This window comes from Panthera uncia, chromosome F1, assembly GCF_023721935.1.
Source record: "Panthera uncia isolate 11264 chromosome F1, Puncia_PCG_1.0, whole genome shotgun sequence".
In the NCBI taxonomy this organism is placed as follows: Eukaryota; Metazoa; Chordata; class Mammalia; order Carnivora; family Felidae; genus Panthera; species Panthera uncia.
In genome coordinates this window covers 48885131-48901535 of record NC_064813.1, presented here as the reverse complement: position 1 = coordinate 48901535, position 16405 = coordinate 48885131, and the positions used below count along the sequence as shown (strand labels likewise).

The 16405-nt window shown below is 33.2% G+C and overlaps 1 protein-coding gene across 2 annotated transcripts in view; it reads right to left on the bottom strand.

Annotated features, from left to right (window-relative positions):
* Nucleotides 1-16119, bottom strand: part of BRINP3 (BMP/retinoic acid inducible neural specific 3) — a 384838-nt gene extending 368719 nt beyond the window's left edge. The window contains exon 1 of one of the 2 annotated variants that reach the window (XM_049634554.1): nucleotides 15761-16119. In XM_049634554.1, coding sequence (XP_049490511.1) covers nucleotides 15761-15996 — 236 coding nt within the window. In that variant the 5' untranslated portion in view covers nucleotides 15997-16119. The remainder of the gene's footprint in view (nucleotides 1-15760) is intronic. The other variant, XM_049634555.1, reaches the window with a different exon arrangement.
* Nucleotides 16120-16405: the final 286 nt, after the last annotated feature.

Below are 16405 nucleotides of genomic sequence, written 5' to 3'. Positions count from 1 at the left end.
TGGCTCAGTCGGTTAAGCGTCTAACTTCAGCTCGGGTCATGATCTCACGGTTTGTGAGTTTGAGCCCTGCATCAGGCTCTGTGCTGAAATCATGAAGCCTGATGAGCCTCATTTGATCATGAGCCTCATTTGGAATCTGTGTCTCCGTCTTTCTCTGCCCCTCCCCCACTTGTGCTGTCTCTCTCTCTCATAAATGAATAAACTTAAAAAACTTTGTAAATATAATGTCAAAAATAAGTAATTTAACTCCTTAAGTTAAAGATCAACTAAAAAAAGATTAAAATTAAAAACTTTTCAATAAAGCATAAGAATCACAAGGTCACAACCTAAAAAAAAATTATGAATATAATTTCAACATTTAAAATGAAAAAGGAGGGGCACCTGGTGGCTCAGTTGGTTGAGCCTCCAACTCTTGATTTTGGCTCAGGTCATGATCCCAGTGTTGTGGGATCGAGCCTCGTGTTCGGTTTCACACTGAGAATGGAACTTGCTTGAGATTCTCTCTCTATCTCTCTTTCTCACTGTTCCCCACCCTCTGCTCATGCTCTCTCTCTCTCTCTCTAAAATAAAAAGTTAGTTTATTAATTTAAATAAATTAAGTGTCCAAGATTGAATTTTTAATATGTTAAGGTAAGAATAGAAAAATGTATTGAATCTCCTTGGATGGGATTGTTAACCTGATAGATGAACAAATCAGTTGGTATTCTGTGCAATTTGTGAGGGTTACCAGGAAATGTGTTGAAGAGAATTGGGGTTTACCTGATAACTGGTGTGAGCCAGACTCCTTACAGATGAGCCCGGGACCAGGGGTCTCTGGCACCGGGGGAACACAAGTATTTCTAATCACAAAATGATGCTGCTGCTTCCATATAACTCCTAAGATCCCCGGAGACAGGTCTTTCTCTGGGAAGAGTGGTCTCAACAGCAAGTGTCTGCAGCCTGATTCCCCTGTTCTCTGAGCCACTCCTGACACTGAACACGTCCCAGCCCATCCTCTCCTTGGCCCTCCATTTGGACCTGCACATATTCCCCATCACACACCTGGACAACAAAACACACCTTGTGGGATCCAACTGTGCTGTTTGCATTTAACATGTTCAAAAATATTATCCAAATGCAAAAGCTAGAGAAAAGGTTAGGGATTAATACAGATCCACAATGCTCTATCTGAAGCATCTGAATTCAGAAATTCTCAGATTTTAGAGAAAAAATAAGGTAGACATTGTGCATGTTTTGTATATCTTCAGTGGATAAAGGCATCAACCCATATCCCTGCAATGCAATGTATGAATATTTGCATCAAGCACAAAAATAAAAACTATAAGTAGTCTCACATCTGCCCAGGTCAGGGCCGGTTTTCAAGTCATGTGTACTAAAAGAAAATGGCTCATTTTCAGAGCTTTGAGATTTTGAAATTGTTGATAAAGGCCTTCGAACATTTACAAAGAGTTGAAATGTATCTAGTTGTGTGAGGGTTTCTCATGATGTGACTGAGCGATCTATTTTTACTCTTACTCAGCTAAAATTATCAGCAATGCAAATGAATATATAGGATACATTCTTTTCAAATGTGCAGATTTGAAATAAAACAAGGTATCAGATTATAATGTTGAAAAACAGAAAATTTTTTACAGATATGTCAGATGGTTAAAAGTGCTTTTGTATTACATTATAGGAGATAGGAACACACATATCAAACAATGACATATAAAAAGCATGCAGTAGAACCAAAATATTTGAGTCGATGGATTTTAAAGGCATTTTTTATCATTAGAATCTTGTACATTAAAAAATATCACTTCTGAAAATATAATTCAAAAATTCTTTTTGTTTTTTATAACAAGGAAAATGTGTAACTGTGTGTAACTTTCATGCATGATGAATTTAGTGATGACTGAAAAATCACACTTCATATAATAGTTAATCTTTTAAGGATACATTTTGTGAGGAAATACTTTATGCAGTTCAACGAGGTATGTCTCTTTAAATATAATTTTCTATTATGTTTTGCACTTGATAGTAGTACATGCCTTTCAGATAAGATAGCACACCAGGCTGCAGCAAAACAGAGCCTTCGCTAATTTCAGGCTGACAGAAGAGATAGTTTAATTAGTTAGCTGCTAATATCTATTTAAGTGAGCAGCCTGGGAAATGTCTGCTAGAAAAAGGACACGTGAATGCATGGTAAGGCCATTCTCTTTGCTTCTCTTCACTTGTGTCAAAAAGGAAGAGAACAGGAACCCTGTACATCCATGGAAAGAGGAGGAAATTACTTTAAAAAAGGGAAGGCTGACACAAAAATAATTCTATGTCTGCAGTGTGTGTGTGTGTGTGTGTGTGTGTATATATATATATATATATATATATATATATATATATATATATATAAAATGTATATACAGTTGACCCTTGAACAATGGGGGAGGGTTAGGGGCACTGATTCCCTGCAGAGTTGAAAATCTGTGTGTAACTTTTGACTTCTCCGAAACTTAACTACTAATAAATAGCCTACTCTTGGCTGGAAGCCTTACTGATAACATAAACAGGTGATTAACAAAGCATTTTGTGTGTTATATGTATTATATACTGTATTCTTAAATAAAGTAAGATAAAGAAGAGAAAGTGTTATTAAGAAACTCATAAGAGAAATTACATTTATAGTACTTTACTGTATTTATTGGAAAAATTCTTCACATAAGGGGACCTGCACATTTCAAATCCATGTTATTCAAAGTTCAACTGTACTTTCAAATATTGTGGAATCTTCTGTTTCTACCAAGAAAACATTCAGATAATTTTTAACAATTCTTTAATAGTAACTGAAGAGCATAAAAATTTCTTTTTTAACTCAAGGCTATTAGCTTTTACACTTAAATATACTTAATAAATAGTATGCTTTTTATATTGCCTTTGTTTATTCGAATATGTAGAGAAATAGATGAAAGGGAGATAAAGAATATGTAGGTAGGGGACCTGAACGGGCAGTTTTCCAAAGAAGACATACAGATGGCCAAGAGATACATGAAAAATTGTTCAGCATCACTAATCATTGCAGAAATGCAGATCAAAACCACAATGAGCTACCATCACCTCATACCAATCAGAATGGATAGTATCAACAAGAAAACAAACGTAAGTGTTGGTGAGGATATGGAAAAAGGAAACCCGCATGCACTGTTGGTAGGAATGTAAATTGATGCAATCACTGTGGAAAACAGTATGGAAGTTCCTCAAAAGCTTAAAAATAGAACCACCATATGACCCAGTAATTCCACTTCTGGGTATTTATACAAAGAAAATGAAAACACAAATTCAAAAAGATATGTACACCCCTATGTTTATTGCAAGATTATTTACAATAGCCAAGATATGGAGCAACCTAAGTGTCTATCAAAAGATGAACGGATACAGATGTATACATATACAATGGAATATTAGCCATAAAAATGAAATCTTGCCATTTGTGACAACTTGGATGGACCTAGAGGGCATTATTCTAAGTAAAATAAGCCCAACAGAAAAAAGCAAATACCACATGATTTCATTTATATGTGGAGTCTAAAAAACGAAACCAGAAATAGACTCATAAATACAGAGAACAAACTGGCGGTTTGTTTTCCAGAGGGAAAGGGGGGTGGGGAGATGGGTGTAATAGGTGAAGGAGATTAAGAGGTACAAAATTCCAGTTATAATACAAATACATCATGGGGATAAAAAATACAACATAGAAAATATAGTTAATAATATTGTAATAACTCTGTATGGTGACAGTTGGTAACTACATTTATTGTGGTATTTCATAAAATATAGACTTGTAGACTATTTTGCATACATGAAACTAATACAATATTGTATGTCAACTATACTCCAATAAAAAGTATATATGTGAATATTCTTTGTGTAATTTTTTCTACCAAATTTGTTGAATATCTACATATTATCATATGCCACTTGAGTCTGAGAGGCAAATTTCATGGTTAAATACTACTAATTAATTGATGGTAAGCTTCTTCTCTAAGCTGAATGAATTTTATTGTAAGAATTCTTTTTGTAAGAATTTATAATTCTTACATTCTAAAACAAATTATGGAATTATGAGTCTAATTGAAAATAATGGGAAAATAAGGAATTTATAGGAAAGTAATCTCAAAAAATTTAAAATGTGCTACTTCTGTAAAAGAATGGTTTAATTATATATATTAATTACATAAAACCTATTACAAACTATAAGTACTCAGGACAAATTTCAGCTTTTTAGAAAGTACAATTTGAAGGTACAGGTCTAATCTTTTACCATGATTCACATTACATGTTTATTAAAGTAAAAGAGATGATATCCTAATCTTAATCATCTGACTTATATTTCAAAAGTTGGCTTTTTTTTAATATTTCAATTAAATGGCAATTACGGTAATTATTTTGTGTTAAGACAAGAAAAGGCATAATAAATGTTATTTAGGACCTTTTCTTACTTACAATAAAAAATACAATGCAAATGATTTTTAAAATAAGAGTCCATTTAAATAGGTGCAATACAAACACAGTCAAGAAAAAAGACAAGGAAATCCTTGTAAAAGTATTATTACTCATTTTTTCCCCTCAATTTTTAAACAGTGCATTTTTTGAATAGGGCTTGGTAAAAAAAAAAAAAATACATATTAACAATTCAAAAGTCCCAGAATAGCGACACCAAAAGAAAACAACACTGACAATTTTGGCGATTTTGTTTGGAAGAAGATCACAGAGATGATGACAGTAAAGAATTAGAATGTTTGATAAGGTGGAACTGGAGAGGGCAAAATAATCAAATAAATTATTTGTTTGAATGACAAAAAAATCATAAGTGTTATTTCCTCTTCTGTAAATAATAGTGTAAGCTGGCAGTCCTGTTCATTTTCTTGTTTTAATAGTTACAAACATGAATGCACTATTAGACTAAAACTTTTACTTACAAATTACAGAATTATGATGAAGCATGTCTTTTACTTATAATCATGAGATTGTATACAATCTCCATTGAAAACGGGCTTTTCTGAAAATCCATTATAATTCCTAAACCCTTGAATTAATATTTCTATTTTATTCCTTACTAAAAGTTTCCAGATGTCAGCTAAAGTACACAAAGTATGAATTCATATGTGTATTCAACTGTGAATTAGACTTTACTAATAAAATTGTTAATTTATTATATGGTCTACTCTTAAAATTAGAGATATAACTAAATAGAGTTGTTGAATAAATATCAATTAACAAATAATTTATGGCATTTATGTATAAAATCACTATCTAGAATACTCTCCCTAATTTATCACTGCACTGTAAAGTGTAGCAGACAAATGAAATGATTTGTAGAAAGTCAACCAGTTGGGAAAAATAGCTTCCTTCCACTATAGCCTCTTCAAAAGAACATAAAGAAATAGAAAATAATTGGAATGGTGGGTAGAGGGGAAATTATTACAAAATTGATGTTTAAGTTTGCATAAACACAGAATTATATGAAATGTTTAGATATTATGTTTCTAGAAGTGTTTATAAGTGACTTTTGCAAAATACAGAATAATACAGATAGAATAATTAACCACAGTTTATTTTTTATTTAATGCTTATCTATTTGTTCTGATATTTTTCTGCTCACTTTTGGGATTACAGGCACTGAATTTTATAATTCAAAGAATCTTTAGAGGTCTAGTGCACTCTTAATTTTACAAAAATGATACTGAGATGTGAGAAATTAATTTATAAATTTGTGGTAGCACAGTTGGTTAGTGGCAAAGACAGAAAACAATTCATGTCTCCTTACTCACAGTCAAGAGGGGATCTTTTCAATGGCATGAGCATTGGCTTTGAAAACAGGCAGCCCCAAATGTAAAGCTGATGCCTTTAATGGGAGAGCAGCTGGCTCACTCAAGGAATATAAAGATGGATAGAAATATAGAAAGAGAATAATATACAGAATATAATAAGAGGTGCCTGGGTGGCTCAGTTAAGCATCTGACTCCTGATTTCAGCTCAGGTCAGGATCTCACCATTCATGAGTTCGAGCCCCATGTTGGGCTCTGTGCTGACAGTGTGGAGCCTGTTTGGGTCTCTCTCTCTCTCACCTTCTCTGTCTCTGTCCCTCCTTACTTGCTCTCTCACTCTTTCAAAATAAATAAATAGATATTATAATAATAATGTAGAAATAAAGTAGCAAGATGGAGAATTCCCACCTTCAAGGCATTCATAGTTCAGGGAGTCAACATGTGATTTTAGTGCAATGGCATAAGTGCAATGAAAGAGATATTTGGGAATACTAGGAGTCAACAAAAGGACAATAGCTTTATGTTCTTGTTTGTTAATCTGTAGAATAGGAATTCTTATATTAGGGTTGTTTGGGGATTAAATAAAGTCACATGTGAAAGTACAATCACATAATGAAAATAAAATATTTAGTTCCATCTCTTTTTCCTTGTCTACACTTTATGTTCCATAAACCAGTGTTGACCGATTTTATAGTTCTTTGTGACATAAAGTTGTTTTATTATAATTATTTTGAAAATAGGTGTGAAGACGTACACTCTTCTTTAAAACTTTTTTAAACTTTTATTTAAATAATCCTGATTAATACTAATAATTTCACTGTTAATTATTTGGAAGTTGTTTTTCAAGTATGTCTCATCTTAATATTTTAAATGATATTAAATATCTTGCTGATCACAGATTTACACATGCTTATTATAGAAACTATAAGAAAAATGTACAAAACTTTCCAAGGAGAGATAAAGCAAACATTGAGATACATTTACTTGTAGTCTTTATGCTCTGCATGTTTGTATTTTTAAAAAGTAAAATCATAGAGAAGTCATTTGAGCTCCATTTTCTGTTTTTGAGTTTTTGAGTTTGTTTGTTTTAATGCTTCCAGTTTTATTTAAATTCTAGTTTACATATAGTGTAGTACTAGTTTCAAACATAGAATTAGTGATTCATTACTTACATTGATTCCCAGTGCTCATTACAAATGGCCTCCTTAATATCCAACACCCATTTTTAGCCCATCTCCCTGCCCACCTCCCCTCCAACAATCCTCTTGTTTGTTTTATTTAACTCGGCATTTTTAAAAGTATGAAATAATTTCTCATTGTATTAAATATATTTTAAAAGAAAATCATATTTAACACCATTAAATCTCAATTTTCAATTTGATGAGCAAATAGTTGAATTAAGATCTTAAATTAATATAGAAAGTAACTAGTTTTAAGGCTATATGGTAAGATTTCAAAAGCTCTAAAATGTAGGGATACATTGTGCTGAAAACTTTTGTGTGGACTAAAATAAATATATACACACATATACATAAACTTATAAATTAAATATTATAAATTCCCCATGTATATGTTTAAGAAGTATATTACATGTTTAGCATATACAATTTTATTGTGATACAATTATGCTAAATTCAATACTCAAGTTACCTGCTTTTTCCTACGCCTACACTGCTTTTTTTTGGTGTGAACTATTTCATCCATCAATAAGAATGGTAGATTAAAATTTCATGACAGCTGTTTTTTTTAACTCCCTTTAGAAGATCTAGTATAATATACCTTTCATTAGATAGTATTATATGGATAATAAGATAATTAATTGATCACCTTTTTACCTCTTGTGAGCTTTTGTTAGGTATAATTTTGTTTTGGGTAACTTTGCTATGAGTACCATATTCAAATAGATGTTTTAATCAAAATACAATAATTATGCTTAGACCTTGAAATATATACATTCATTACATTAACCTTATGTTTGGTGTTTCTGCAGTCACCTTGTCTTAAGTTACTTTACTATCTTCTTTTTTTGACATTTTATATGTTTGTTTTTGTATGTAGCAATAGATTTTAATATAAATATACTTTTTGTATTCACTAGTTGTTACCCTTAAGGTTTGCAATAACATTTAAACTTATTCTTTCAAGTTTCTACTTTCAGAATTTAAATAAATACAAATTTTTATTCTTAAAATAGTTTTTAAGACTTCATTCAGTTTATAATAAGACCTTTCTTCTAGGTATTTATTTCTATCAAATGAACTTATCAACACAGGTATTTAATCACTGCTTGTCATGTTAAATATTATATCCTCCAAGAATTATACTTTAACACTTCCATACAATTTCATAAGCATGCTTGCAATTTTTACACTTACTGTGTGTAATGGTTTTTAATGCAGATTTTATTCTTATTGCTGCATTTATTTGCATTATTACCCATTTATTATACATTATTTTACCCAATTCTCTTTTCTTTTCAGATCATATTTTCCTTACCGTCTCTTCTGTTTGGTAGACTTCACAGTTTCTTACAACCTACCGAGAAGACAAGGTGTACATGTTTGTAATGCCTGTATATGTGTGTATTGAGGAGGATCGTAGAGGCCATCTCTTCTACTGAGTTTTTTTTTAAGTTTATTTATTTGAGCTGGAGAGAGAAGGCAAGCAAGAGAGGGGCACGGAGATAAAGAAAGAGAGAGAGAGAGAGAGAGAGAGAGAGAGAATCCCAAATAGGCTCCACGCTGTCAGCACAGAGCCTGAGTTGGAGCTTGATCTCATGAAACATGAGATCAAGACCTGAGCTGAAATCAAGAGATGGACACTTAACTGACTGAGCCACCCAGGCACCCTGACACAACACTTTTTTAATTCCACTATTATATAATTAATTCATGTTTAGCTAGAGCATTTTAGATTTCAAGTAACAGAATTGTGAAATCATGACCTGAGCCAAAAATCAAGAGTCAGAGCTTAGCCAACTGAGACACTCAGGTGCCCCTCTCCCACTGAGGTTTTATGGTAATTTTTTTAATCTTTTTTTTTATTTGTTCTTTGCCTCCTTCTGTAAGCATGCTTTACATGGTCTGTGAGCGCTACAATGTGATAGGCACTCTGTCATATACTGCAAACCCAAAGGTGCTATTACTGCCTTATTTTATTTACATGATGTGGAATGGAGAGCTCTATCAATACACAGATTTTGCTAAGAGACAGTGTTTGAATCACTCTTTTTTCCCCACATGCTCTTTGGTTTGCTGAAGATGTGTAGAGGTTTGGGCTTAACTGTCAGTGTGTGGCTATCTTCATCGAATGCAGTAGTTACCCTGACATTAATTTCTCTGACAGGGTGAACAAAAAAACGTCCATGAGAAACTCTATTGATTATATTCTTTTCTTATTCCTAATTTACTTCTGAGAGTCCTTGTCCTTGATACAACATCATCAAAGTCAGTAATCACTTCCCCTCATAGAGTTACCAGATAGAACAGATAAAATACATGACAAGCAATCAAATTATAGTTTAAATAAACAATTAATTTTTTTTAGTGTACGTATGCCCCACATATTGTATGGGTCCTACTCAACTGGCAACTCTCTACCTATAGTATTATTCTTAGGAACTACCATCTCCAAGCATGGTAAGAAAGAGAGAAATCATGTAAGGGTTGAATCACTAAATTCTACACCTAAAACTAATACTACATTGTATGCTAACTAACTGGAATTTAAATTAAAACTTGAAAAAAAAATAGAGAAATCAATTATGTGTACTTGGTTATATCACAAAACAGATTCTTGCAGCTGAAAGAGGGCTGCATAGTTTTACCTAGGTGCCAACTCCGGGCTTCTGAGTAGGTAGTGATAATGATGTAGTTCCCAACTGTATTTAAGGTATCACCTTTGTCAAGACTATTTGGCTTAATCTATCTTAAGCATTTAAGTATGTTTGCTAATCACTTATTCTTATGACTATTGAAATGCCTTTCATAGTCCAATACAATGTGTGTCAATCTCAAATCCTGTGTTCTTATCAGTTTTCATTCTCCTCCAAAATCCACTCCCTTTCATAGATTCATAGTATTTTAGTAGGAAATTTAAAGTGATTGTGTAGGAATTGCTGTTTGGATAGGAGAGATTTTAAGCCCAAACCCCCTTAGTTTCTATTTTAAAAATGTATGCATCCTTAAATAAAGAAGCACTTTATGATAAATGTTATCTTTACCATTTCATATTACTTATGACACCATTAATAAATACCGGTCCAATCTGTATTCCTGATGAAGAATACTTTTATCAGTTACATATAATACGTGGAAACCTTCTGTAAACTTAGAGGCCTAAAACAAGATTTTATTGTTGCTGTTAATGATTCTGTGAATGAGTAAACAATATTGGCTGAGCCCAGCTAGAAGGTTCTCCTGGTATGCCTAGGGTCACTCATATGATGGCCATCAGGTCCAGAGAGCAGCAACAGCTGCTCCATATGTCCTCAGCTCTTCTACTGGTCTAGACTGAACGTCTTCACAGAGTAGTTGCAGGTAAGATTCAGGGCAAGCCCAGTGTACCAGCACTTCGTAAGATACTGCCTGCATCATATTTGCTGATGTCCCATTCACTGAGGCAATGTGGCTGCCCAAGCCCAAGTCAGGGATGGAGGTAATACATAAGGTCGTTGAGATGGGGAGGCCTGATATATTGGGAACCTTAAATGCAACAGTCTAACACAATTTTGTTAGGCCTCTGGCAACAGAGAATGTATATTAGAAGGATATATTTACTGAGCAAAACTAATACACACGAACACAAAGACAAGAGTGGTGCAATGGAGTTGGGTTTTGAACAGCAGAAAGATTTAGTCAACTATCTATGGGGGCTTTTGGTTTTTTTTTTTAATTGTGGTAAAATAGTCATTAATTTGAATTAGAAATATAAGTTCTTTTAATGTTTGTTGTTTATAGACATATTATTTAAAATATCTATATGTTGGCTTTTTGAAATTTATGTAATAATCCCATCAATGAAAGGCTATAGTAAAACTCACATATAAAAATTATGGTTTTTGTAAACAAAAATCAACAAGAAAAATTTTATTATTGCATATTAATGCATGTATAGATACTAAACTATAATGGAGCATATATTGTTCATATCATTAAACATTTCTATAGAATTTATAAGAGCTTAATAAGCTTTAGTAGTAAATATTGAATTTGGGGTAATTCAAAGGGAAGAATTAATCTATTTAATTTGAAGACTTCAATCTTTCAATTCAAAGCTGACACAATACTACTATTAAAATTTTTTATATTGTGAAATATAAAATGCTATATTAAAAGTCTAAAATCTTTCTTTCTTTCTTTCTTTCTTTCTTTCTTTCTTTCTTTCTTTCCATTTTTATTATTTATTTATTTTTGAGAGAGACAGACAGAGTGCAAGCAGGAGAGGGGCAGAGAAAGGGAGACAAAGAATCTGAAACTGGCTCCAGGATCTGAGCTGTCAGCACAGAGCCTGATGTGGGGCTTGAACTCACAAACCATGAGATCATGACCTGAGCCAAAGTCAGACACTTAACTGACTCGGTCACCCAGGCACCCCTAAAACAAATATTTAGAATCTAAAGAACACCAGTGCAACAACCATCCACTTTAAGGAATTGAGAGTTGTCATTACCTTAAAAATCCTTCATATTCTGCCCTAAAAATCCCATCCTTCTTACATCCTCATAGAAATAACTGTTATATTGATTTTTGTTTTAGTAATTTCCTTGCTTTTCTTTAAGTTTGCCCACTATCTTCAGGTGTGCATCTCCAAACAATACAATTTAGTTTTGTGAATTTCATATAACAGAATCATACTGTGTGCAAATTTTTCCTGTGTTAGTTTCTTTCACTTAATATTCTGTTTTGGAGATTCATCCGTGCTGCTACCGGTGGCCAGATTCCTGTTAGTGTGTGTGTGTGTGTGTGTGTGTGTGTGTGCGCGTATATATATATATATATGTCAATATACCTGAATTGATCAATATTTGTTGATGTGCAATGTTTAATGCCTGGTGAAGAAACCCGTACAAACCCCAACATCATGAAAGTATTTTCCTCTGTTTTCTTTTAAAAAGTTAACATTTTTGCCTTTCCTATATAGATCTTTATTCCATTTAAAGTGGATTTGTATATATCAGAAGAGGAAGGAATGTGATTTCTGCTTACCTCATATGGATACTCAAATTGCACACCATTTACTCAAAAGCTCACCCTTTCCCATATACAATTTCATATACCCCTATCATATATAAAATGTCCATACATTTGTTTATTTTCTAGACTATCTTCTCCTTTGCACACCATTTTTTAAGTATTTTTTTTTCAGAGAATATGACCACCAAGACCAATAAGGCACAACATTTAACATTTATTTCAATTGTTTCCTATTCTCATTCAAATTTTGTTTTGAAAAACTGCTTTGAGGAAGTAAACTAAGTTGTGGTAATATGCCATATCTTTATATTATCTTGGAAGATTTTAAGAAAAGCAACATTATTTTCCTTAATGTTAACCTGCACATATGCTTAAACAAAGAATGGTAGAAGCTTGGTAAAGCAAAGAAAGGATTTTATAGGTTTTTGTTTTGTATCACCATATCTGAAGATCTACATATGCGAAATGTCTCTTTTATGGAAATAAAATTCACCTTCCTATGACCATAGAACTTATAGATGTGATTCAAGATAATTCTAAGTTTGAGTTGCTAAAAGTGAGTCCCTTGTCTGGAACTCTTATAATTTATTAAAAGAATAGAAGGGGCACCTGGGTTGCTCAGTCGATTAAGCATTGCACTCTTGATTTCAGCCCAGGTCATGATCTGGTGGGGAGATTGAGCCCTGTGTAGGGCTCCGTACTGGGTGTGGAGCCTGCTTAAGATCCTCTCTCTCCCTTCCTCTCTCTGCCCTTCCCCCACTCATGTTTGCTCTTTCGCAAAATAAATAAACATTAAAAAAAATTATCTCTCTTCTTCCTCTCCCCCTATCCCACTTGCACTTTGACTCTCTTGAGAAAAAAAGAAACAAAGAAAGGAAGGAAGGAAGGAAGGAAGGAAGGAAGGAAGGAAGAATCTCCAGGACTGAAAGAAATTATGCATTTGCTGGTGGCTTACTGCTTATGGGCGTTTCTAGAGCATAGTAACCAATCACAAGGCTCCAACTGATTAAGGGATCAAGTGTGCTCCTATTCTATGCCTTGTAGCACACAAAATTTCTCCAAGCATAATCCTTTTTCTAAAACTGAGGATGCTTAAAATGCCTATGCTTAGATTCTATTATCAATCTTCAACTAAGAGGGAAAGATGGCTAAACACCCAACTATTAATGTTAACCAGATAAGTTAAGTGTTAGCAAGTTAATTCTATATCCTCCAATTCAACGATCTACTGATAAAATAACCATTTTTAATTGATTGTGTTATTCCAGAGCAAAAATCTAAAATTTCTTTATAATACACTTTAATTTAAAAATACAGATATGGGCCTCATTAATTGACAAAAATGTATTTTGTCAAAAAAATCATGGCACTTTTTTCTTCTTTAAGCCTTGACTGTGATCTTAGTAATGTTTAATGGTTATGATTTTGCTGTTTTATTTTTGAGGTGAAAAGAAAAGTATGTTGCTGGAGAAGGATATAAAATGAAGATAACTGAAAAAGATCTGACCTAATTCTTTTAATAGGTTAATATGTTTTACATTTAGAACTAATACCTTGCAGAAACTATATCAGTGCAATACCCTGCATGAAGGAGCTTATGACAGTAATAATAAACATAGTAAAATTTGGCTGATCATTCTTTGAAATTGGTCTTTTTAGAATGATTAATCTAGTGCTTAATATAAGAAATGTTAATTTTCCACGTATGTGCCTTAAATTCTGTATTTCAAGACAAATATTTATAAAAGACAAAGTCTCTAATAATTAGCTTTTAAGACAAATACTTTTTAAGGTAAAAACAACAATAACAAAAAGTCATTCTAATCCTTCTATTTGAGATTCTCTAATATCTCAAAAACAACCTTAACTTCACAAGGAACAGTGCAGATCCATTGCATTAGATGCACTGGTGGATAGAATTATCTGAAATTTAGATAAATACTAATTGGATAAATGAAATATCTTACTGTTCCAAAACAAAAGGAATCCTCATAAATATATTACACTGTTCATTACATATCAACCATCAACGAATATCATTAGGCAAGGTTTCAAAGGTAACATAAGAAGTTATAGCCTTGTCTGGGCTGGGGGAAAGGGACACTGTATTCCACTGTTTATAAATAAACAATTCCCATACATGTTTATTCAAGCCACACAGATAAAGACATAGGAAAGATGAAGAGCATAGGGGTAAAGGAGGTCTTTAAGAATACAGTTCCATGAAGATAAAAGGGTATATATGAGCCTTGCAAACACATCCCAAGGCACTGTTTTTCATTACCTTTCACTGTGGTGATCCAAATAGTGTCTCTTTCAATTCAACTTAGAACCTCTAAAGACATGTCAGGCCATGTTTCCAACTCACAGCTGATTGACCCATAAGCTGAGCCAAACAATCACACACTAGTCAACACCTCAGACCTCCCAATACAGATGCCAATAGATCATGGAGACATGCTCTGGGTTAGTTGGTTTGACAGACTGTTAAAAATCCTCGTGCAGAATGCTGAAATATTAGACATTCTTACAATCTTAAGTTCAAGTAGCTTCACACAATTTGTAAAGGAAATCTGGCTAAACCAACAAACACATGTAAAAAGAATGAAGCTGGAATTATATTATATTGACTGTTTCCTGCTGCATTTCAGAAAGAAAATCTTTAATACTTATCATGTCATTTTTTTTAAAACAGAATAAGTCTTTTTGCAGACTTGTGAATGTGCCCTGGCTGCCTGGACTAAGGGATTTCTTATTAAACAAAAGCATGTGCACGCACGTGCATCCAAACACAGGGAACAATGTGATTTCATGAAACTTGTTCAGTACCTTCAGTCTGTTCTGTAAATATGCATTACTGATAGGATTTATAAATTTCTCGCAATGATGTATAATAGACTACATACAGACCAGAAGCACAGTGCCCTCTGGTGCACATACAACATAAAATAAAATACTTATATAATAGTATCTACATAGAATCAGACACAAAAATACAATATTAAATTTTGCTTCTGCATAAATGCTAAACCAGCTGCTGGGAATTGTAAATTTCAATCATGAAGAAACAAACCAAACTGATAACCTTACGTGAAACATTCTTTATGGCAAAGATCAATACAATCTAATCCATTCAGGCAATCATTTGTACACTCCTCTACTTAATGGATTCACTGGTTTTGGGGGAAGCAGGCAGTGTGTTGGATTTAATATATGACTCCTTTTGTGTAACTTATTTATATTCAAATATATAACAAGGGTAAAAGAAAAGGCCATATATCTCCATCCCTTCCTTTTTCTTGGCCTTTGCTATCATGTCACATTTATCTGCTACTTCTTTTTAGCCCATTGCCATTTTCTCCAGCTTCTGAATGTACAATTACCTTTAAGGGAAAAAAGGATCAGGAGACTCAACTTCTCAGCAACTAGAAGATACCATTTCTATTTAAGCTAAAAAAGGTAACATAGCATGGTATGAGGTAGAAAGGAATCTCAAGAAAATTCACTTAAAAATTTGGCTATTTAAAATGATAAATTCAGCTTCAAAGTTAATTGAAATTTATATATATTGGAATATACAATATATATGTATTGCATGTACAAGAAATACTTTTAAATAACCAGAAAACAGTACTATTGTGAATAGTAAATAATAACCCTTCTGAGAATTACCCTTTCCCATCTGAAACTTTCCCTTAGAGAAACTTAGTCATACACAACCTTCAAGGAAGATATCTCTATAATTGCTTTCCCTTTGCTTCATACCTGTATATCTTGTATCTTGTGCTAAATCCCTGCCGGCTTCTGTCCACAAAATCTGTGTATTCCTGTGAGCGATGGAAGGGTCCCTTATCAGAGAGGAGCCAGTCGAAGGGGCTTGTGGCATGCTGATCCGAAACAGCAGCAACCGCTAAAACCCAGCAATGAAGACTCAAGGCTATCCACTCCCATAGAGCCATCAGAGAGAACAATTCAGCACCAGCTCTGCTCCGCCATATCATGCTTCCACTGGGGATTTAGAGCCTTCATTCTCTTAGCTTTCCCTCAACACCTAGACAAAATACACAGGCAATTAGTTAGCCCCTAGAAGATTCTGTTCTAGCAATTAAGGTGCTGAGGTGGCAAATTCTTTTGTTTTTTTTAATCTAATATCATTGTTTGAAATAGATGATAGCAAAAGTAAATAATAAGTAAAACAAAATGATTTCTTTTTTCTTTTCCAAAGCTGTGTGCCCTGCAGACTTTGTGTCCTTTTGCATTTATTGGAAAAACAGTCACTGAGTCATAACAAACTTGGTCATGACAGTGTCATACAGCCACGATCAGAAGTTTTGACGAATACTTCTTTTCTGCTTAAGTGTTTATAACAATGGTCACTTTCAAGGGAAATGTTGATATGCTTAATTATTC